A 26710-nucleotide genomic window follows, 5' to 3' on the forward strand; every position below is an offset into this window, starting at 1 on the left:
CCCCCCGTAAAAACGGGTCCAGGACCTGCCAGAAGAACACTTCAAATATCCAACAATTTAAACAACGGGAGTCGGGTCCCAAACTTCACTATTAAATATATAAAAAAAAATTCCGGGTGTTACATAACCTATTTAGGAAGTTGTTTTCTCATACTCATAAATATGCCATAATTACGGGGTTATTTTCTCCGACTGATAAATATCCCGTATTACAGGGTTCTTTTATCATATGAACATGCATCGTTATAAACAGTTTTTATTTCATAAGAATTTCTATACAAATACCTAAAATAATTAAGTCAACTAACTTTTATACATCCACTCCCAAAAATTTACAAAATTACTCTAAAATCAATTATCTAATATTTATAAGCTAAAAAGCCAAAAATAACGTGTCTCCTTCCTCACTCTTTCCGTTCTCCTCTCTACCTTCCAATAGCATTAATTAATCTCATCAAACAAATCCTTGAAGTTCCAATTTTGCTTGATAAGCTCCTACAAAATCAGCATATGTAACACCAGTTTTCTAGCCTTCTTGAAACTTGGATTTTGATGTTTCAAAATCCTTTTGCCTACCTAATCACCACCTGTGCATGGCGAAAGAGAAGAAACAAGCCGGCAAAATTTCTCAGTTTCTAAGTTGAGTGCGATTCCAGTTTCTCTATGTATTCTAAGAAATTATTAACACATGTTTCTCTCTCTACAAAGATTTTATTTTATTTTATTTTTAAATATTTGTTATTAGTACAAGTAAACAACAACTCAATCGGTTGTTATCTAAAAACCATTGAATTGAAGGTGGGTGTATATGGAAGAGTACTCATTGAAATATGGAACAGACAAAGTGGAAATGCATGTAGGTCCTGTACAAGCAGGAGAGGATGCTTTGGTTATAGAGGATCTCATTGCAACTGGTGGGACCTTCTGTGCTGCGATCAAACTTCTTAATAATGTTTTAGAGCTTAATTATTGTGTAATTCCTTCTAGCAGTATACTGTTTACGTATTTATTTGTTCAATATCTGCCCTTACATATTTGTTAAATTTGCATTTGATACTCATACTCGAGAAGAGAGGCGTGTGCTTAAAAGATTATTGTAATGAAGAAGAGATCCTTCCTTCAGAGAGGAGGTTGAATGTGCTGTTTGAGTTGGGAGTTTTGCAATTGAAGTGTTCATTGGAAAGAGAATCTGGTACAAGTTGGTGCCATCTACATTACATGATTTTTCTACATGCAAAGATTGGGTCATTGATTTAAGGAATGGTCTATTTTATTATCATATTTAAGCATTTTGTTTTCTTTTCTAAGTAAAGACTTGGGAGTTTTATTTCACGGGTGATGACGAATTTGTTTTGGTTTAATGATACGTTCCATTTACCTTTAGGTCTCTGCCTACACATAAAGTTTTCCGAAAGAATATGGTCTGCCTACCTTTACTCCAATTGATTAATTGATTTGGGTACTTATATACAAACCACATTTGAATTTACTGAAGGAGTTTTGAATAAATGATTTTGCTAAATTAATTCAAGTTCCATGAATGTATTACAACAAAATACATTAGGATGGCAACATAAATTTAAGATATACATTAAATAGTATATATTAAATATACAATAAGTATATTGTAGATATATAATATTTAAATTTATTATTTTTTATTTAAAATTAAAAATATATTTTATATTTTTTATATAAATCGCGAACATAGTGCCTATTTTTATTCACCTTAATAGTTATTGAGAAAAAACTTGAAATATATAAATTTTGATGTAATTCAGATCCCATAATTAATAAAAATATAATATATTTTGATTATATTATAAATATTATTTATATATATATATATATATATATATATATACCAATTTTCTTAAGTATCCAAAAGGTATTATCTATGTATATTATTAATATATTTCGAATATATCATATACTTAATAGTATATAGTATAAAATTGTCACGACCCGATTTGTAGGCCTATGACCGGCATTAAGAAATGGGTAGGCGTAAGGTCACCGAATCCCGTAGTAAGCCTGGCCACTCACTAACTTAATTAAATCTCATCTAATATCATTGATGTCACGATTTATCTTAACCATTAAATTCTACATATTTAATTCGGTCTGCCAGCAGAATTAGGCAAGACCCGAAACTACATAAAATTACAACTGATAAGTCTATTATTTCTACTGTAGAGAATCTAAAATTTTACAAGTCAAACATACCAAATCAATTACATCACCCGATGATGAAGGAGTCGGGTTGCTAGATAAGAGCCCCGAGAAGACTAACAATCACAGATCTGAAAAACAGTAAAATTGAGACTGTCAGTCTCGAGAGTGAGTTAAAATCATATATCCAAAAATAATTACAAACACTTCAATAACACATTTATTTAATTTGAAATAAATATTAAGTCATGCAAAAATAAACAAGTCATGCCATGCTTAAAATAAAAATAAATTTCACATACTACGGGATGGAGTACCTTAGCAGAACCCTAGTCCCAACACTAAACATCTCGACTCTCTCCCATTCTAACATAACTAGCGCCCAGAGAGCGAAGCTCGACTAGGGTCCTTAAATCTAGTTCAGTCACTTAATTATCACTAACACTCTTAACATTTCAGCTCTCTTACTCCAATAAGACTGGCGCCCAAAGAGCGAAGTTCGACCAGGATCCTTAACTCCAGTCTGGTCACTTAGGCTTCCAAATAAGCCAGCGCCCAGAGAGCAATGCTCGACCAAGGACCTTTACTCCGGCACACTCACTCTACTCAGCCCATAGAGCAATACTCGACCAGAGCAATTCCTAATTTACCTTTTTAAAATTTACAAACCTTTACCCCTTTATTTTCTGTCTCTGATTCATACCGGTACATCTCATCGATAGCATGTTCTATAGTCGTCCCATCCCGAGTCAACACGACAATACCAAACTACAATATAGTAAATGAAACATATACGAATTGTGATTAATTAAATAATTAAAATATTAAATTAGTTAATCAAAACTATCACATAAAATCTTAGCATGACAGGTGAATATATATATGACTTTAACTCACAGATCTGACGACCTCCTAGCTCTGCTCCGATGCCTCGGGTGGAGCAAGCCGAACTGACGGATTATTTAATTACGAAAAATAATTAATCAATAACGTTGAAATATTTGACACTTAACCCTAGGTCTAGATTCCTAGGACTGACTGTCTAAAAAATCTCGACTTGGGTAAATTCTATCAAAAATTCGGCAGAACCTTCCCTAAAATACTGACATTTACCCCCGTAAAATGGGTCCAGGACCTGCCAGAAAACATTTTAAATATTCAACAATTTATTTTAACGAGAGTCGGGCCTCTAGAACTTCACTATTTTTCCCAACTCCGTCACACATCACAAATCACGACTAAAGGCAGATAGTCCGACAAATAATTATTTTAACTCACAATATTTTCTAATGCTCAACACAATTTAATAAATACACAAATTTTACCAATAAATTCTAAAATCAATGGGCCAGGGAATTACCGAGACGCTTGATTGCTCGGTCGACTCGCCTTCGGCCGCCGGAGTGCGATCGACGATCAGAATGCGCCAACGGACTCGAAACGCTGCACTGATGACAATCCCCGCTTCTAATCTTTCGACCGAACCCCCGATCATCCGGAGTGATTTACGGACGATCTCGACCGTCGATTTTCAAACGGAGTCTGATTGCCACGAAACCGGTGCCATTGGAAAGCTTGAGCTGAGGGGAGTCCAGATATGTCCTTCGATCAGCCAAAGCTCCCCGAAAAAGCCAGAAAATGCGGCTGCCACCCACTTTTCTCTCTCCACCGCAACTACCAACTCAGGCCGAGGGGAGTCGATCGCCACCAGACTTGGCCGCCAAAACCGCCGGAAACGCCTCACACGGCGTTGATAGCCTGCGCCTCCTCTCTTCCTTTTTTTTCCTTGATGCTGACACACTTTGTTGGGCTAGCTGCTTGGTCGGCTCTTCGCCACATGCCGCGCCTTGACTCGATGGACAACAGCTCTCTCCCTCTCTCCCTCTTCCTTCTTCCCCGACGACCACTCCCTCTCTCTTTCTTTTCTTTCTTTTCTTTTCCTATCGGCAGTTAGTCCCTCGACTTTCGAAGAATTATCATTTTGGTGGTAATTGCGTGTGCAATCGGCATCACTAAAAAGTTTGAAAATTTGCAAATTTGGTGACAATTTGGACCCCAATGATCATCGTTACATGGTTGTTATTGATGCTCCAAAAACTCGAACATCTTGTGCTCACAGATTATGTCTCTGATGTATATCAACTTAATAACATGTCCTCAATAGTTAAAGCAATTGTTGATGTTGATCAGTGCGACAATCAAATCAACGAGTTCAATGATTATGGGAATCACTTGTTTGGGCTTCTAAGACAAATCTCTAAGGTTAAAGCTTTAACCTTGTCTGAACATACAATTAGCGTAAGTTTTATTTTATGAATTTATTTATTTATTCGTTATTGTTTGGCTTATCTGTTTAAGTTGAGTGTCTGAGATACATTTCTTCTCCGGCTTTCTTGTTTCCATCTTCTCTAGATTTTCCTTATTTTAAAAATTTGACTTATTTGGAGGAAACCGTTTATCAACAACTGTGGCTGTTTGCCTAAGATACTAAGACGCATACCAATTGTGGAAGTATTCATCCTCCATAGAGTAAGTTTCAGATGTGAAACACTATAAATCATATTACTGCTTTCTTTTATTTTATGTTTTATTTATTAATTGAATCCAACTGTTTAGGTTGCTTGTATCTACTTATTCTTTTTTGTTATAATTCTCCAATGATAATAAACTAATTAATTAATTTTGTTTCTGCGAGCAGGGTAACGTTTCTCACGCGAGGATATTCCTATATTTGATGAGCAAAATGTGGCACCTTTTCTATTTTCATCCTTGAAGTGGCTTGAGTTTTCAACATTTGAAGGAACTACAACAGATATGAAAATGGTTATGTATTTCATGAATTATGCAACAGTTCTTGAAACAATTAAGACCTCATTCATCTCTAATCATCATGAGGAAGGCTACGTTCTTAAGGAGCTAGTTAAGTTTCCAAGGGTATCAAGAAAATGCCAAGTTATATTTTTTCAAGATTCTTAGAAGATTTTTTATCGAGTTAATGCTTTGATTGATAAATTTATTTATTAGATATGAGATTGTAATTAAACTCATGTCTAATCATTTTTAGTATGGTGAAGTTATTTTGTTTTAATGTTTACTCCTCATTCTGATCTTTATTATAAAACATTATGCTATTTGTTGCTTTCCTTCAACTGTAGTGTGGCCATTTCAATATTGTGGACTCAATGACCAGAACATTTGTAACTGAAGGCTATTTTTCAAGGTTTATTTTAGTTTCTCTTTTAATGACAGCTGTGGGGTTAAACTATAGTCATTCAAACCTTATCATCTCTATCAACATAGATCAGTAATTATGTAATCAATTAATTAATGGTTCTAAATTCAACTATGAGGGGAAGGAAAGAAGTATAAGTGTGGTCCAATTCCTCGGAAAGTTCCGATAGTAGGTGACTTAGACTGATTTAAATCCAGAAAGGAGGTTATTCTCATGTCCTAAGCATCAAGTAAATATTTAGGTTTGTAATCTGATATCAAATTTTTTTTGTTCAGGCATCTGGTATATAGAATTAGAGTTTGCAAAGAGAAGGAAAATGGAAATACTTCAAGTGGAAAGATGATGAGTTCACTTGGTGATTGGTTGATATTATCAGTGGATTGAGGAATGAAATAAGAAGAATGAATATGAGAGGAGATAGAGTGCATTGAAATATGAGTTACAAGACAATGAAAAAATTGCAAGTGAAAGATTATGCTAAGAAACTTCAGGTCTGTGCTTTGTAGTTAGACTTGCTTGAATTCTGAAAACTTCTGTCACTCCACCAATTGGTTAGTTCTCATAGCATTTGGAAATTGTAGTGGGTAAGATAATCCTTTTATTATTTGCCCAATAGTAGAAATTATTTAATCCAAAAAATGAAAAATCTATAAAATGAATTTTTTTTTTGTTTTGAAATGTGAATCCTTTTGTTCAAGAATTGTTGTCTTGTAGTATGTTTGTGTGTAAATGATATGTTTCCTTCTTTTATTGGGCTGAAAGAAGACAGTGCATGCGACATATATAAACTGTAAGCCCAAACTTGCTTATTTTTCTCCTTAAAATCCACAAGCTCTCCAAATCCCTTTTTTTCTTTTCTGTTCTTTTTTTTTTTAAATTTCAGTTACAACATAACACTATCCAGTAACTCTCTAAAAAACTCCACCTCCAAAACTCAACAATACCCATCTCTCTTTCTTTATCATTGGCGGTGTCATGCACTTCACCAGCAACAACAAGCTACATCTCACTCGTCTAATCCTAGCAGACAATGCCCGGCTTGCCCGTTGAAGCAACATCAACATCAATGCCACCAGCACCAACAGCAGCGTTGTCTCCTTGCTCGCTCGCTCGCTCGCTGTAGGAGCAACAACAATAGTCGCCGTGACAGTCGTGCTGCTCGCTGCAACACACTAGCCTTCTTCCTTGCTACAACAACTCACTAGACCTCTCTTTACACACAGACAACAATAATTTTAGTGGCCTTTCCATTGGCGGTAACAAGCTTCACTCCTATAACAATCATTACCCATTGTGATTCAACAACCATTTCTGAAAATCAAAGGCAGTCTTACGAGTTATTATCCTCTTTGGCTCAAAACCTATAAAAAATATCAAAAATATTTTTGGGAGGTTTTTGACACATTTCTTCCTCTTTTATTGATAAATCAAAATTTTTTATTATCTATTAAAAAAAAAGAGTAAGATATCCACTTTACGTCCTAAAATTACTTTTTATTTTATATTTTGTAAATTTATGGTGATGTTGAATTTAAATATGTAAAAATATGTATTTGTTGAGCAATGAAAAATTGACATTTATTTTACTTAAAATTTATGGCACTATTGTGTCTTTGAGATTGCAAATCTTTGAACCACGAGTATTGATAACTTATGATGTGAATTTAAGTTCTTATATAAATTAAAATGTGCTATTTTAAAACTCTTGCTAGGTGAGAACTTTAATTTTATGATAATTTTTAAGTTCTTCCCATATAAAGCTTCAAATACTAATGAATTTGAGGCTCTAGAGCTTCAAATATCGATCAATTCGAGGCTCTAGAGCCTCAAATTGGAAATAATATTAAGAATGCTCACTTCAGAGTTTACAATCTCAATTCAAAACTATTATTTTATGACTTCACATGTTAAAGGCATATATTCTAATTAATATCCTAAAACTAATTTTTTAGGATAACAACCTAACAATTTCTTTTAGGATTTGAAATATCTAAGATGCAAATGTTAACTTGGCCTTCAAAATCAAATAAAATCATCATCAACATAATTGCTTCGGCATATAATGCCTGAAACACTTTACAACATAGCAATTTAACTTTATCTGGAAATGCACTTTCTTTTATGAACATTTCATATGCAAACTCCACAGCAAGAAGTAGACTGTTATGTACACATTTGTTTGTCTTGTAACCCACTTAAGTCAAGAAAATGAAAATGAGATATAACTTTATCCCACAAATTTATTGACTGAAAGACTCATTTTTATTAGCTAAAACACATGTAAACCATTGTATACTTTATTTCCTCCATTACATGTATTTATTAATTATGTTAATTTAAAATAAAATGTTAATGGACTAATTTTGTCATATTTGCATTTTATCATTAATTTATAAACTTTTTGTCATTTATTGGTATATTCAAATGCCATAAAATCTATAAAAATAGGAACGGAAATGTGAACCTTTTAACTTACTCTATTTGGTGTATAACTGTTATTATGGACTCCAGGAACTCCGAGTTCTGCTCTCCTAAGCCAACCTGCCAGTGATGTAGCTGCTGCATATGTATCTTTCTTGTAATCTTCAATTTTATTTTGCTCAAGTTCTTTAATTACATCTTATGAATGTTCTTGTTGTGACTTCACTTATAAGTGCTACTCTCACTAGGCACCGACTTTATTTTTATTTTAAATATTCTGATGTGACTTTGACATATTATATTTGGCTATTACTTTTATGATATGACTATGTATTTTTATGTATTTAGATTTGATATGGTCGGCTTTGAATGATTAAATGAGATGTGGCTGTAAAGCCTATATGTAACCATACCATTTCATAATATCACATTGATGCACTACAACCACATCATATCTCATGCAGCTACTCCACTCAACACTTTGCACACTACTCACTCTAGACATTTCGCGTCATGCAGTCATATATTTGCTTGCACTTATCTGCATTTTACTTTGAAGATTTGTGTTTTTCTGCCACATAGTACTTTCTAAGAATTAGAAATAAAATAATACAAATATTACCTAAGATTCAAAAGTGACTATGAGGCCTACTCTCATTAAAATCAAGCCTTTTTTTTCAAAATAAAATACCATAGTACTAGCCATATATTTGGCTTCATATAAAATAAGACGTCCTAACAAACACATATAACGCAGAAAATGCAGAAGAAAACATAGAAAACACATAAATCCTACTAACTACTAGTGGCTACTTTAATGACCCTGCACTTTTTATTTTCTTGCTTCTCATCCATTTCCCCCTATGGTGGGATAATATTTATTCAGGTGTTTACCATTAGACTTTTTGTGCCTAACCCTAAGGAGTTGGATATGCCTTTTCATCTTCTACCATGTAAATATGAGTTTTTTTTTTTCCAAAGTTGCTACCAATTGATCCTGTTAAATATTTAGGAAAAAGCCTCATCTTAAAATTAATAACTAAATTAGCTAATTCACCACATTGAATAGTAAATCTAACAGTGTGTTCTAAAGTAGAATGGTTAGAAATCCTATAACATCTAGGGTAGGATTATCAATGTCTATAGGATTTGGGTAAGACTTGTGAAAATTTGGTCGGCCTATTTGTCTTAAGCCAAGACATACAACTCTTGCCCTACATCTCTTACAGCCTCTACATGTACTTGTAATTGTCTTTGCGGGTGAAAGTATTGGCTTAATGGATTTGTACATTGAGCAACTATTGTAGGATTGCCCCCCAGGCCTCCCCCTATAATCAAACCTTGACTTTTTACATTATGCATATTAGGTTGATTGACAAAGATCCAGTGAAGTAAATATGGCCTGTCATTATTACAGCCATTTGGGATTGCCACCTTAACATCCTCCTTTTCCTGTAGCGATACATATCTTTTCTCGGCCTAGAAGGCTTGAGGTTTAACCACACTAGTAACCCCTATATTATTTCTAGAAATTCTATCATTATTAGTAGAAGATTGCCCCCTGAGTTTCTTTTGGGTATGTTTCTCCTTAGCATTAATATTTGAATTCTCTCTTAAAACTAGTAGGACAATTACCAATTAACTTTTCACTTATTCCTTGAAAACCTTAAGATTCATCAACATTGGCGCTAGAGGCTCTACCCCCACCAACCAGCCCTTTATGGAGTTACCGGACCAAGATAAAAAATTCCCCGATATCATAAAGTAAGAAGGGGCATTTTCTCATACTCACAAATATATCAAAATTACATAGTTATTTTCTCCGATTCATAAATATACACGTTTTTTGAGACTCGCAATTACAGTACTTTTACAGGGTTGTCTTTTTATATTATAAAATTAACTCATTTAAGTGGTTGTTTTCTCATACTCACAAATATACCATAATTACGGTGTTATTTTCTCCGCTTGATAAATACCCTTGTATTACGGTGTTGTTTTCTCGTATTAAAAAATATACCTCTTCTACGAGACCGTTATTTTCTTCTATTGATAAATATACTACTATTATGTGGTTTTTTTCTCAAATTCATAAATATACAAGTTTTACGGGTTACTTTTTTACATTATAAAATTAACCCATTTAGCGGGTTGTTTTCTTATACTCCCAAATCTACTAAAATTACAGCATTATTTTTCTCTGATTGATTATATCCCCATTGTAACACCCGGAATTTTTTTTTTATATATTTAATAGTGATTTTTTATTTAAGTTAATTTTAGCTTTATTTTTATTCGGTTTAATTGGAATGATTTAAATACAAATTTTGAATGTTCATGTTAATCAAATAAATGAGTTATTTTCCATATCCAATTAGTTTGATTTTTTTTAAGGAGTTAATTAAATAAATTATTTGAGGAATAAATTATATTTTTATTTGGTTATTCCAAATTTTTCCAAATGTATATATATATATATATAAATAAAATTATATATTGGAAAAATTATGGTAGAATTGTAAAGGATGTTTATAAAAGAATTTTGATAAAATTGGTATTATAATTGATTAGTAGTATTAAATTTTAAATTGGAAATTTATTTTGGAATAAGGATTAAAAGTATAATTTTATTTTTATGGGGTTTTAATGGAAATTTGTGAGTTTGGTATTTTCGTAAATAAATATATCGGTCAGGGGTATTTTTATAATTGTGTATTTTCAATAATTCTAATTTGGCCCAAATTAATTAGTTAAGGGCTTAATTGAAAGGCTAAAAGAAGTTTGGGAGTTAAATTGGAATTCTGCAGGATGAAATTGTAAGTAATTAAGGAAGTCGAGGGACCAAATTGTAATAAGGAAAAGTTCGGGGGCCCAATGTCGATATTGAAAGAAATGGAATCGGGGAGAGAGAGAGAGTCGTAGGAAATAGAGAGAGGATCTTTCGCAGGCGTCGGTGGCGAGCTCCGGGGGTGCGGGCGTCTTGGCCAGCGGCAGCAGCGACTCAGTAGCGTGTGGCGGGAATCACGCGTGTGGCGGCGGCTTTGAAGGCCGTTCCGCGGCCGATCTCGATGGCGATCAGCTCCCCTTGGAGAGCTTCCTTTTGGCGGCCGGCGTGAGTTTAGTGGCCGGGAGGAGAGAGTTCCGTGAAGTGGAGGCAGCCCGAGGTTTTTGGGTTTTTTCGGCGAGATCCGGCCGGAGGATGGACGATCGGAGGGCGTATCCCGACTCTTCTGCATTTCAAGCTTCGCATTGGCACCGGTTTTGTGGCGATCGGGCTTCGTTTACAAATCGACGGTCGAGATCGTCCGTAAATCTCTCCGGATGATCGGGTGTCGGATCGGAAAATCGGGCGAGGGATCGTCATCGGTAGCGTCGTTGTGAGTCCGATGGTGTGTTCGGATCGTCGATCGGACTCTGGCGGCTGGAGGCTAGTCGACCGAGCGACCGAGCGTCTCGGTAATTTTCTCTGGCCCGTTAATTTTAGAAATCCTTTGATTTTAATTTTGTGTCTATTGGGTTATATTGAGTATTTGATGATATTTGTGAGTCAAAAATAATTGTTTGTCAATTTGCCTGCCATAGTCGTGTTTTTGTGCTGTGTGGCGGAGTCGGGAAATAGTGAAGTTTGGGGACCCGACTCTCGTTGTTTAAATTGTTGGATATTTGAAGTGTTCTTCTGGCAGGTCCTGAACCCGTTTTTACGGGGGGTAATGTTCGTGTTGTAGGGGAGGTTCTGCCGGATTTTCGATAGAATTCTCCCGAGTCGAGATTCTTAGACAGTCAGTCCTAGGAGTCTAGACCTAGGATTAATGATCGATTGTTTCATCGTTTTGATAAATTATTTTCCATGACTAGATTGTCCGTTTGTTCGGCTCGCTCCAACCGAGGCACCGGAGCAGAGCTAGGAGGTCGCCCAATCCTGTGAGTTAAAGTCATTTAATCATTGCACTATTGCTAAGTCCGATTTAATATGCTATTTTGAAAGTTTATGCATAATATGGTTATTAGTATCATAGCGTAAATAATTTCAACTGGACTATTAATTATTGAAAATAATATAAATATTATTATTAGTAACGTTATAATAATATAAATATTATTATTCAATACACCGAATTGCACGTAGCCTTATCCTAAATTATTAATCTTTATTTCGATATGTGTTGAATGATTTCATTAAACAATGATATTTATTAAATGTGATGATTGCGAATTGGGAAATGTGGCTTGTAGAACATGCCGCCTGATGGGTTACATCAGGACCGCGTGCGCACCAGTAATGATTATGGACATAAGGTTATTATGGATTTGTTTGCCCTGATCGAGCATTGCTCTCTGGGCTGAGTTCAGTTGATTGCCGGAGTTAAGGTCCCTGATCGAGCGATGCTCTCTGGGCGCCGGCTTATTTGGAATTCAAGTGTTCAGGCTGGAGGTAAGGACCCTGATCGAGCTTGCTCTCTGGGCGCCAGTCTTATTGGATTAAGAGAGCCGAATGGCTACTAGATTTTGGGGTTTAGGGTTCTACCGAGCCACTCGTCCCGTAAAAGTAAAAATATATTATTTATTTATTTATTTATTAATTTATTATGGTATGATTATAATATGGATTGTATTTACGTGCATGGTTGACATTTTGATTCGAATGATTAATATTTTATGTGAAGGAAATAGTAGGGTATGATTATAGTATGGTTTGATATCGATTTGAATAATCTATGTTTTCCGAGGAAGAAGCAATAGTCTCTAGATTATTTGATTTTAACTCACTCTTGAGACCGGTCTCCATTTATGTTTTTTTTTCGGATTCGTGACCTTTAGTTCTCACGCGACTCTTATTCAAGTAACTGACTCCTTCATCATCGGGTGATGTATTTGATTTGGTATGTAAATTGGTAAATCTTAGATTCTCGCGGTAGTAATAGTAGATGTTTGATTTGTAAATTTTCCGAGCTTGGGTCTCGCCTAGTTTTTCTGATAGACCGAAGTAATTTTGTAAAGTGTAACTATTAAGATAAATTGTGGCTTTAATAATATTAATTTGAGATGAGATTTGTTTAAATCAGTGAGTGTCAGGCTTACTACGGGTTTCGGTGGCCTTAAGCCTACCCATTCCCTAGTGCCGGTCACGGGCCCACGAGTGGGGTCGTGACACCCATATTACGGTGTTGTTTTCTAATATTTATAAATATACCCTTCTTACGGGGTTGTTCTCATATTAAAAAATTTACCCATTCTATGATACTGTTTTCTTAGCCTCTCAATTACACAACTTTTATGGGGTTGTTTTCTTAGATTCATAAATACACACGTTTTACGGGATTATTTTTTTATGTGGACAAATTTACCACTTTCACATGGTTGTTTTCTCATATTATAAAATTAACCCATTTAAGGGGTTGTTTTCTCATACTCACAAATATAACAAAATTACGGGGTTATTTTTTCCGATTGATAAATATTCCCGTATTACGTGGTTGTTTTCTAATATTTATAAATATACCCCTCATACGGGGTTGTTTTCTCATATTTAAAAATATACCCTTTCTACGAGTCGGTTTTCTTATACTCTTAATTACACTACTTTTACCGGAATATTTTCTTAAATTCATAAATACACGTTTTACGGGATTATTTTCTTATAGTGAAAAATATACTACTTTTACGGGATTGTTTTCTCATCTATTACAAAATTAACCCATTTAAGGGGTTGTTTTCTCATACTCACAAATATACCACAATTACGGGGTTATTTTCTCTGATTGATAAATATCCCAATTTTACGGGATTTTTTCTAATATTTATAAATATACCCCTATGACGGAGTTGTTTTCTCATATTTAAGAATTTACCCCTTTTACGAGGCTGTTTTGACTCGCAATTACACTACTTTTTCGAAGTTGTTTTCTCATATTCATAAATATACATGTTCTATGGGGCTATTATCTTATATTGATAAATATACCACATTTACGGGGTTGTTTTCTCAGATTCATATATATACACGCTTTACATGGTTGTTTTCTCAAATTCATAAATATACACGTATACGGGGATATTTTCTTATGTTGACAAATATACCTCTTTTATGGGGTTGTTTTCTCATACTCACAAGTATACCAATATTACGGGGTTATTTACTCTGATTCATAAATATCCACATATTATGGGGTTATTTTCTCATATTAAAAAATTTACCTCTTCGACGATGCTGTTTTTTCATATTAAAAAATTTATCTCTTCTACGAGGTTGTTTTCTCATACTCCAAATTACACTATATTTACGGGGCTATTTTCTCATATTCATAATTATACATGTTTTATGGGGTTATTTTCTTATATTGATAAGAATACCACGTTTACGAGATCGTTTTCTTATATTAAATTATTAGCACTATTATGAGCTTATTTTCTCAAATTCATAAGTATACACGTTTTACGGAGTTATTTTCTTATATTAACAAATATACCCATTTTACGGGGTTGTTTCTCATATTATAAAATTAACCCAATTTAGGGGTTGTTTTCTCATACTAAAAAATATACCATAATTACGGGGTTATTTTCTCCGATTGATAAATATCTCCATATTATGGGGTTTTTCTTCTAATATTTATAAATATACCCCTCTTACGTAGTTGTTCTCATATTAAAAAATTTACCCATTCAACGAGGTTGTTTTCTCATATTAAAAAATTTACCCGTTCTACGAGGCTGTTTTGTTAGACTCGCAATTACACTACTTTTACGGAGTTGTTTTCTAAGATTTATAAATACACACGTTCTACGGGATTATTTTCTTATATTGACAAATATATCACTTTTACGGGGTTGTTTTCTCATATTATAAAATTAACCCATTTAAGGGGTTGTTTTCTCATACTCATAAATATACCAAAATTATGGGGTTATTCTCTCCGATTGATAAATATTCACGTATTACGTAGTTTTGTTCTAATATTTATAAATATACCCCTCATACGGGGTTGATTTCTCATATTAAAAACTTTACCCTTTCTACGAGGCTGTTTTCTTATACTCTTAATTGCACTACTTTTACCGGATTGTTTTCTCAGATTCATAAATACACACGTTTTATGGAATTATTTTCTTATATTGAAAAATATACTACTTTTACGGGGTTGTTTTCTCATATTATAAAATTAACCCATTTAAGGGGTTGTTTTCTCATACCCACAAATATACCGAAATTACAGAGTTATTTTCTTTGGTTGATAAATATCCCCGTATTATGGAGTTATTTTTTAATATTTATAAATATACCCCTTTTACAAGGCCGTTTTCTCATATTAAAAAAATTTACCCGTTCTACGAGACTATTTTTTGAGACTCACAATTACATTACTTTTATGGAATCGTTTTCTCATATTCATAAATATACACGTTTTACAGGGTTATTTTCTTATATTGATAAATATACGACTTTTACGGAGTCGTTTTTTCATATTAAATTATTAGCAATATTATGGGGCTGTTTTCTAAAATTCATAAATATACAAATTTTACAGTGTTATTTTCTTAAATGGATAAATATACTTCTTATGGGGTTGTTTTCTGATATTATAAAATTAACCCATTTAAGAGGTTGTTTTCTTATACTCACAGATATACCAAAATTATAGGGTTATTTTCTCTGATTGATAAATTTGCCATATTACGGTGTTGTTTTCTAATATTTATAAATATACCCCTCTTATGGGGTTGTTCTCATAATAAAAAATTTACCCATTTCTACGAGGCTATTTTCTCATAATAAAAAATTTACCCCTTTCTACGAGGCTGTTTTCTCAAATTAAAGAATTTATCCCTTCTACGAGGCTGTTCTCTTAGCCTCTCAATTACATAATTTTTACGGGGTTGTTTTCTCATATTCATAAATACAGACATTTTACGGGATTATTTTTTTATATTGACAAATATACCACTTTTACAGGGTTGTTTTCTCATATTATAAAATTAACCCATTTAAGGGGTTGTTTTCTCATACTCATAAATATACCAAAATTACAGGGTTAGTTTCTTCGATTGATAAATATTCCTGTATTACGTGGTTGTTTTCTAATATTTCTAAATATTACCCCTCGTACGAGGTTCTTTTCTCATATTAAAAAAATTTACCATTTCTATGAGACTGTTTTCTTAGACTCTTAATTACATTAGTTTTATCGGGTTGTTTCCTCAGATTCATAAATACACACGTTTTTACGAAATTATTTTCTTATATTGACAAATATACCACTTTTACAGGGTTGTTTTCTCATATTAAAAAATTAACACATCTAAGGGGTTGTTTTCTCATACTCACAAATATACCACAATTACGGCGTTATTTTCTTTGATTGATAAATATCCTCGTTTTACGAGGCTTTTGTAATTTTTATAAATATACCCCTCTTACGGAGTTGGTTTCTCATATTTTAAAATTTATCCCTTCTACGACGTTGTTTACTTAGACTCGCAATTACACTACTTTTACGGAGTTATTTTCTCAGATTCATAAATATATATTTTTTACGGGGTTATTTTATTATATTGATAAATATACCACTTTTACAAGGTTGTTTTCTGAGATTCATAAATATACACATTTTACGGTGTTATTTTCTTATATTGACAAATATATCTTTTTTATGGGGTTGTTTTCTGATATTATAAAATTAACCCATTTAAGGGGTTGTTTTCTCATACTGACAAATATACTAATATTACGGGGTTATTTTCTCCGATTGATAAATATCCCCGTATTACGGGGTTGTTTTCTCATATTAAATAATTTATCCCTTCTACGACGTTGTTTACTTAAACTTACAATTACACTACTTTAACGGAGTTGTTTTCTTATATTCATAAATATACACGTTCTACGGGGTTAAGTTATTATATTGATAAGTATACCACTTTCACAAGGTTGTTTTCTCAGATTCATAAATATACACGTTATACATTGTTGTTTTTTCAAAATTATAAATATACACGTTTTACGGTATTATTTTCTTATATTGACAAATATACATTTTTTATGGGGTTGTTTTCTCATATTATAAAATTAACCCATTTAAGGGGTTGTTCTCTCATACTTACAAATATACCAATATTACGGTGTTACTTTCTCCGATTGATAGATATCCCCGTATTATAGGGTTGTTTTCAAATATTTATAAATATACCCCTCTTACAGGGTTGTTTTCTCAGATTCATAAATATACAGGTTTTACGAGGTTATTTTCTTATGTTATAAAATTAACCCATTTAAGGGGTTGTTTTCTTATACCCACAAATATACCAAAATTATGGGCTTATTTTCTCTTGTTGATAAATATCCCCATATTACGGTGTTATTTTATAATATTTATAAATATACCCCTCTTACGGGATTGTTCTAATATTAAAAAATGTACCCCTTCTACGAGGCTGTTTTCTGATATTAAAAAATTTACCCATTCTACGAGCCTGTTTTCTTAGCCTCTCAATTACACAACTTTTACGGGGTTGTTTTCTGAGATTCATAAATACACACGTTTTACGGAATTATTTTCTTATATTAAAAAATATACCACTTTTACAGGGTTGTTTTCTCATATTGATAAATATACCACTTTATGGGGTTATTTTCTTATATTGACAAATATACCCCTTTTACGAGGTTGTTTTCTCATATTATAAAATTAACCCATTTAAGGGGTTATTTTCTCATACTGACAAATATGCCAAAATGACGGGGTTATTTTCTCCGATTGATAAATATCCTTGTATTACAGGGCTGTTTTCTCATATTAAAAATTTGATCCATTCTACGAGGCTGTTTTCTCATATTAAGAAATTTACCCTTTCTGGAAGACTGTTTTCTCAAACTCGCAATTACACTACTTTTACGGGGTTATTTTATCATATCTTAAATATACACGTTTTACTGGGTTATTTTCTTATATTGATAAATGTACCACTTTTACGGTTCGTTTTCTCATATTAAATTATTAGCACTATTATGGGGTTGTTTTTTCAAACTCATAAATGTACACGTTTTACGGGGTTATCTTCTCCAATTGATAAATATTCTCATATTACGAGGCAGTTTATTCGACTCGTAATTACACTACTTTTACGGTGTTGTTTTCTCTTATTCATAAATATACACGTTTTACGGAGTTATTTTCTTATATTAACAAATATGTCACTTTTACGAAGTTGTTTTCTCATACTAACAAATATACCAAAATTACAGGATTACTTTATTCGATTGATAAATATCCATGTATTACAAGTTTGTTTTCTAATATTTATAAATGTACACCTCTTACGGGATTATTTTCTCATATTAAAAAATTTACCCCTTCTATGAGGCAGTTTTCTCAGACTTACAATTACACTACTTTTACGGGGTTGTTTTCTCAGATTTATAAATATACACGTTTTATGGGATTATTTTCTTATATTGATAAATATACTACTTTTAGGGGGTCGTTTTCTTATATTAAATTATTAGCACCATTATGGGGTTGTTTTCTCATATTCATATGTATACGTTTTACAGGATTACTTTCTTATATCGACAAATGTACCCCTTTTGAGGGGTTGTTTTCTCATATTATAAAATTTACCCATTTAAAGGGTTGTTTTCTCATACTCACAAATATACTATAATTACGGGGTTATTTTCTTCGATTGATAAATATCCCCGTATTTCGGGGTTGTTTTCTCATATTAAAAAATTTACCCCTTCTACGAGGCTGTTTTCTTAGACTCGCAATTACACTATTTTTATGGGATAGTTTTCTCAGATTCATAAATATACACGTTTTACGGAATTATTTTCTTATATTGATAAATATATGACTTTTAGGGGTTGTTTTCTCATAATAAATTATTAGCACTATTATGGGGTTGTTTTTTCAAATTTATAAATATACATATTTTACGAGGTTATTTCTTATATTGATAAATATACCTCTCTTACGGGGTTGCTTTATCATATTTAAAAATTTACCCCTTCTATGACGTTATTTTCTTAGACTCGCAATTACACTACTTTTACGGGATTATTTTCTCAGATTCATAAATACACATGTTTTACTGGATTATTTTCTTATATTGACAAATATACCACTTTTACGGGGTTGTTTTCTCATACTCACAAATATACTAAAATTATGGGGTTATTTTCTCCGATTGATAAATATCCTCTCATTACGTGGTTGTTTTCTAATACTTATAAATATACCCCTCTTACGAGGTTATTTTCTCATACTAAAATATTTACTCTTTCTACGAGACTGTTTTCTACGACTCCCAATTACACTACTTTTAGAGAGTTGTTTTCTCATATTCATAAATATACACGTTTTACGGATTATTTTCTTATATTGATAAATATAACACTTTTACGGGACCATTTTCTCATAATAAATTATTAGCACCACTATGTGGTTGTTTTCTCAAATTCATAAATATACACGTTTTACGAAGATATTTTCTTATATTGATAAATATACCCCTTTTACGGGGTTATTTTCTCGTATTATAAAATTAGCCCATTTTAGGGGTTGTTTTCACATATTAACAAATATACCAAAATTACAGGATTATTTTCTCCGATTGATAAATATCTCCATATTACGGGGTTGTTTTTTAATATTTATAAATATCCCCGTATTACGGGGTTGTTTTCTCATATTAAAAGTTTTACCCCCTTCTACGAGGCTGTTTTCTTAGACTCACAATTACACTACTTTTACGGAATAGTTTTCTCAGATTTATAAATATACAAGTTTTACGGGATTATTTTGTTATATTGATAAATATACCACTTTTATAGGTCGTTTTCTCATATTAAATTATTAGCACTGTTATGGGGTTATTTTCTCAAATTCATAAATATACATGTTTTACAAGGTTATTTTCTTATATTAACAAATATACCTCTCTTACGGGATTGCTTTCTCATATTTAAAAATTTACCCCTTCTATGACGTTGTTTTCTTAGACTCGCAATTACACTATTTTTATGGGATTGTTTTCTCAGATTCATAAATACACACATTTTACTGGAATATTTTCTTATATTGACAAATATACCACTTTTACGGGGTTATTTTCTCATATTATAAAATTAACCCATTCAAGGGGTTGTTTTCTTGTACTCACAAATATACCAAAATCTTGGGGTTATTTTCTACGATTGATAAATATCCTCGCATTACATAGTTGTTTTCTAATACTTATAAATATACCCTTCTTATGGGGTTTCTTTCTCATACTAAATGGCTTTTTCTTTTTATTATAAAAATAGTTAAAAATTAAAGTCTATTAAATTTATTATTTTCTAATATCCTTGATTTTCTCCAAAAATGAGAAAAAATAAAAAGTAAACTTTAAGAGAAATTGAAAAATCTGACTTATTTATTTATTTTTCTCTCTTTCAACGATAATTATTAAATCCACCCCGTTCCAACCGGTTGAACTATAAATCAGAGCATGTTCCGATTTAGTCTGTCTTAAAATTTATTTTTACATCAACCCGTCTTAAAATTAATGATCCAGCCAGATCAACCGGTGACCCGATCACGGTAAAATAGGTCAACTCTAACAAAAAAAATTAAATATTACAAACTGAGATTCAAACATTTAACCATCAAATTAAAATAAAAGAGCTTGACCAATAAACCAAACTAACGTTGTTGATGTTTTGTTGCAAAACATATTTTGCAGAATTTTAATTTTAAATAATAGATAATTTAATTTATTATTAATGTAATTGTACAAATTTATCAATTATGATATTTAATATTTTTAAGAGAAATTATTTTAAATCTGAAAAATCGATTAGATTCTTAAAATATGCTACATTAGATATATTAATTTTATTATAATGTAAATAAATTCTATTAAATTTGGTATAATTTAATATATCTATAATTTATATTATAAAAGCTATTAATTTTATGTATTTTATAAAATATTTAATATTTGTTTAAAAAATATCGGTTCGACTCTGTTTTGATGTAAGTTGAATTTTAACCCTTGACTCTTTGACTTGGCCGGGTTGAAACACGGCCTTACTTTTAATATTCAAACATTGAAAATGAGATAAATTTCCTTTTCTTTCTTTTTTTTTCTCCCCACTGCAATCCAAATAAACAAATTATAGTGAAGGAAAAAAGAAAACACTTAATGGAAGAGAAAATAACAACCATCTAACGTCTAAATCCTTTATTTATGTTAAAAAGAATGGGGTAAATAACTCGCATAAACTTCACACATTTTACACATAAAACAAAATCCCAAAACTATATATGTAATGTGTCTTGGCTTGCGATGCAGAAAACATGGCCAAAATCTTAAGGTGGACTAAAACAATGGGCACTTCACTTGCAGACACTTATAGAAAGATGTGTGGATGTAAAGGTGAAAACATGGCCATGGAATTTTTGTAGCTTTCGAGTATGATGATCTTATTACATTGTTACAAACATATATTACGTATGTCCCCTTTTAGAAAGTACGTACAAGCTATTGTTGTACACAGTTCAGCTAATGCTTTTATCCTGTGTAGAGATTTTCCAGAACTAGTTTTGTGTGGCTTTTCGATATTAAAAAAAAAAAAAGGCTCCGTGCAATTCTCGTCAAAAGCTAATACAGGTTAATTACTCGTACATGTTTCTTAACTATGTTAACTCTTGCCAGAAGTGTGAAGTATTTAACTCAGAATTCTATGTTTGTCTTGAAGATGTTGCTAAAAATCTTGAATCAGATAGATGACATGCTTTAGATCTTGCCTAACAAGGAACTAGGAACAAAGAAAAAATCAAATTATTTATATACTCGTTTTCTAATAAGAACAAAGGCCAAAACTCTTCCATATCCAGTTGTCTTGAATTTTCAGCTTCATTTGTGAAATGAAATTTGACTAATATAACGATTAACAGGAATTTTTTTTTATAATGTGATCCTCAATTTGCCATCAATATCCTTGTAGCTTATAAATTCAAGCACTAGAAGAAATCATGCAAATCCTTATTGAAATAACATGATAATCAGTAGGAGATGCCTATTGCAGAATTCAAATGTTTTACTGCTGCAATACTCTTATAACATTAAGTAAACTGTATCTGAATATGCATAGACTGTGTTGCCTTTTAACCGATGGGTACTTATAGTTATGAACATGAAAATTGAAGAACTTATTATGGTTCGCCACGATCATATATGCATAATGCAGCACTGTTTCTAATGTTTTACCCCAACAAATTTATATATAAAAGAAAATTATATATGTAAGGAGAGATCTCGCTTGGTATGCTTAATTGGTATAGAAACCAGCCTTTTTACCCAGCCTCTCTATCAATTTTTATTTTTCTTGGACCGGATATTCTTATATAGATTTGATATATTAATAAGAGAGCGACAAATATGCATAAGTATTTTTACACTTTGGTATTAATGATTGATACATACTTTATCATTTAAAATTAATAAATATATGTGTCAATTATTTATCAATTTAACATATAGATAAAAACATACATTAAGTATAGACAAAAAATTTCATTATTGAGCATTAGCATTAACTTTTTCCATAAATCTTGGGAATACATAAGGAAAAAACTAGATTAATTATTTTTAGCTAATTTAAGTTATATATACGCATTACATGTATAAAAGTGTAGAAATTCTGATTTTAATTCGTGTATGAGTATGATTAAGGCCGGATAGAAAATTGTTAAAGTCAGAATTTTACATTACTAGTTTGGCACCTAAATCTTTAAAATTCTATGTTTGTATCTTACAATCTTTAATTTGCTTTTTAATTTTTATAAATTGTCAATTGTTTCTATAAAGAATTCATTAAGAAAATAAATGAATATTTTTTAATTGTTAGAAAAATGTCTTGGACAACTATCTTGTATTCTTCTATTTAATTTATTAAACACTGAGAATTATAAAAATAATATATTTGGATTAAAAACCTAATATATTTATAATCTACTCAATAAATGAATGCTATATATTTAATATTTTATCTAAACTTCATATCTTTTATAAATAAATAGTTAAATTTTTATTAAATTAAGTAGAAGATAATAAATTAAGTAAAAAATGATATAAGGTATTTTAACTAATTTTTCATTAAAAAGTAATCATGTAGTTTTTTTCTTAATTAATTTAAAATAATAATACATAACATATCATAAGAAATAATAATAAATCAGAAAAAAAAATTAAAAAATATATTTTAAAAGCTTAAGTACTGTATTGGTAATATAAAACTCTGGCCTTAACATTTTCATGAGTGGCCTTAACCACACACCCTTTATATATTTATTACACGGAAGTAAAACTTGAATTACAATTTACACTAAAAAGGTTTTATTTTTTATTTTCAACATTTTGTGGCACGAAAACCAGAAACAAGATTTAGACATCTCAACCGCAAAATATTATTATACTGCCCAAAAATGTGAAAGAAAAACCCACAAATTAAAGGTTCATGAACTTAACTTGTAAATTAAATTAATGTGCTGAAATTAACATATTTGGTGAAAGTTAATTTACTTACGCATGAGATTTGAAAATAAAGTCACAATTTATAAAAGGGTATTCTTTGGGTAAATTTTTGATTTCAATTAATTAACAATTCACAAAATCAGATTCAAATTTACCTTTTCCTTATTAATTAACAACCAATATATTTGTATTTTAATATTAAAACAACAACGATAATAATTAGTGAATATTATTTTGTACGGTATACATTTTGGTATGTTTTCAAAAGGTTTGGCTAGAAGAGCATTCTGATGAGGTTTTGGATGATGTTTTTGCAAGTTTATATGGAAATAAAAGTTAAATTTCAAGTTCACACGTCTCAACCAACTAAGTTTATTCATTGATTCTTTTTAGTTAGGATTAATTTGGTTATGACAATTAAAAATGCTTGATTTATTAATGCAAGTTGAGATTTCTGTACATCCTCATGCATGCTCTATAAATATGCATGCAAGCATTATCTTCTAACAGGCATCCGAATACATCTCAATTTCTCCTTTGATCAAACCATTTGCTACGTACATTTGACTAAAATGGCTGAAGCACTTGTGGCCGCGGCTTTAAATCAGCTAGCCGACTTAATGGAACAACAAGTGAAGCTTGTAATGGTGTAGAGGAAGAAGCAGAAAAACTTGGAAGCAATCTCCAATCCATCCAAGGTGTACTGGTTGAAGCAGAGAGACGACAATTCGTAAACCACGCTATCAGACACTGGTTAGATAACCTGAAGGAATTGTCCTATAGCATCGATGATGTTCTTGACGCCTGGAACATTGAGATTCTCAAAGAACAGATTGAAGAAGGTCAAGAATCTGTTTGCAGTTGGTTCAAGACACAATTCCTTCAGCTCCCCACTCTCAAACAAGTATGTTCAATCTTTCCAATCTCTTGCTTTTCTTGTTGTGAAACTGGCCAGCGATATAAGATTGCTCGCGAGATTAAGAAACTAAATCAACGACTGGATGACATTGCCAAAGAAAGAAAGAGGTGTGATTTTGATTTAACTTACAGGGGGAATGGGCAAATCAAACCACTTGTAGTTAACTCTGCTATTGATGCAGCTGAAGTAAAGGGTAGACAGGAGGAGAAAAATACTGTTATAAAAATGTTAGTGGGTAGTGAGTGTTAATAAGTCAAACCTCCAGGTAGTCTCTATAGTAGGTTGGGAGGACTGGGAAAAACTACTTTAGCCAAGCTAGTATATAATGACAGTGAGGTAGAAAAGAACTTTGAGAGTAGAATATGGGTTTCTGTCTCAAAACCCTTTGATGAGATTAAGATTGCGAAAGCAATTCTTGAAATTCTTATTAATGCTGCTTCAGTTCTTGTTGAATTTGAAGCTATAATGCAACACATAAGAAAATTACTCAAGGGGAAAAGGTTTTTACTTATCTTGGATGATGTGTGGGAAGATGGTCCTAGCAAGTGGGAGCAAATGAGAGATTCTTTCATGTCTGCTTCACTAGGAAGTAGTATTTTGGTGACCACACGAGATGAAAGTATAGCAATAAACATGGGTTGCACTAGAGATCACCTATTTAAACTAGGAAATTTATTCCTGGAGGAATGTTGGTCAATTTTTAGTGAAATTGCATTCTTTGAAAAGAACAATGATGAGAGTACAATTAGAAGCAATAGGTAGGGAAATTTTAAAGAAATGTGATGGTTTACCTCTTGCTGCAAAAACTCTAGGAAATCTTTTGTGCTTTAAGGATTCACGGCAAGAGTGGCAGAGTGTATTGAATAGTGAGGTGTGGGAACTAGAAGGGTTATGGGAAAAAAACAGAGAAACTCAAAGTGGTTTTGCTTCTTTATGGTTGAGCTATTATGACTTGGTTTTAGAATTGAAACCATGCTTCTCTTATTGTGCTATCTTGCCAAAGGACCATGAGATTAAAGGAGATAACTTGATTCAGCTGTGGATGGCTCAAGGTTATCTTAGGCAAACACATGTAGATGACATGGAGAGGATTGGTGAAAAGTACTTGCACAATTTAGCTGGCCATTCTTTTTTTGAAGTTGTGCAGAAAATTGATTGTGGTTATGTAATGAGGCTCCCTTTCGACAGTGGTTGATCATTTTCTAATACAAGCTCTCTCCTTTTTTTTTTTTTAAAAAAAAAGAAACTCTCTTCTATATATGGAAAATAAAAATCTAACTTATTAGTGACATATAAACAATAAATATATCACTAAATTAGTACGATGAAAATTTTATAATTATCTAGAAATATATAATGACATTATATATATAATATCTTTTTAAACAAATATTTTAAAAATTATTTTCTCTATTCCATTTCAAATGACCTTTTTAAAAAAATAAATCTAAAAGGTCTAATTACAAATTGAATCCTAAACTTTATATCTTTTAACAATTTTATCTAATTATTTCAAAATTTTAAAATAAATACTTATTTTTAAAATTTTTTTCAAAAATACTTTTCGATGACAATTCTTAAAATTTCACAATAAAAACGATGATGTGAGAAGTTGATTATGCTTACTAAAAATAATAATTACGAATCAATAAAAATAATTTATCTTAAACTTAAAATATGACTATTAAAAATTTCATTTATGTGCATTCTTTCACACATTTACATCTAAATACAATAAATTTTTTATTAACTCATTAACTTTTATGTTATTAAGTATAGTTGACTTGCCACGTCATTTTTCTCATTATGATATTTCTAAAATTACTATCGAAAAGTGTTTTTAAAAATAAATTGTAAATATATATGTATTTATTTTAAAATTTTAGAATAATTTGATAAAATTGTTAAAAATATAAAATTTAGGATTTAATTAGTAATTAAGCCTGTTTTAAAAAAATATTTGTGATTTTAGAACTTCAATAAATTGTAATTCTTTCTTTCAATTCTATCCTTATTAAAAAGTAAGAGATAATTAATGCATTCTATTTTAAGTGTTTCTATATAAGAAAGAATAGCTTAATCATTTTTCTCTTAGATTGTACTCTAATTAATAATTTCTTAATTTTTATGCAATAATAAAAAATATAAAAAAATTAATAGAGTAATAATCCTAAACTCATGATTAAAATCCAATGAATAAAAATATTATAATTAATAAATAAAATCACATATTAGTATGCAATTGATTTAATCTATTTATAACGTAGTAGACTGAATATATCTAAAAATTTGTCGTCGTTATATCAAGAGATTATATCATTAGCCTAAGAAGAAAAGCAGAGTGGACTCATTGAATAATTAATGGGAAAGGAGACTTTAACAAAAGAAAACTAATAATATTATTAGAGAATAAATAAAAATGTTAAGTAAGTAACATATTAAGATTT

The 26710-nt window shown here is 31.3% G+C and overlaps 1 protein-coding gene across 1 annotated transcript; it reads left to right on the plus strand.

The window, feature by feature from the left end:
* The first annotated feature begins 808 nt into the window (after positions 1 to 808).
* Positions 809 to 25458, plus strand: LOC8289584 (putative disease resistance protein RGA4). Its single transcript, XM_048379727.1, has 4 exons — positions 809 to 1002; positions 23927 to 24456; positions 24529 to 24882; positions 24968 to 25458. The coding sequence occupies exons 1-4, from the start codon at positions 809 to 811 to the stop codon at positions 25456 to 25458; spliced, it is 1569 nt and encodes a 522-aa protein (XP_048235684.1).
* The last annotated feature ends 1252 nt before the right edge of the window (positions 25459 to 26710 follow it).

Source organism: Ricinus communis, chromosome 9, assembly GCF_019578655.1.
Source record: "Ricinus communis isolate WT05 ecotype wild-type chromosome 9, ASM1957865v1, whole genome shotgun sequence".
Taxonomy (NCBI): domain Eukaryota; kingdom Viridiplantae; phylum Streptophyta; class Magnoliopsida; order Malpighiales; family Euphorbiaceae; genus Ricinus; species Ricinus communis.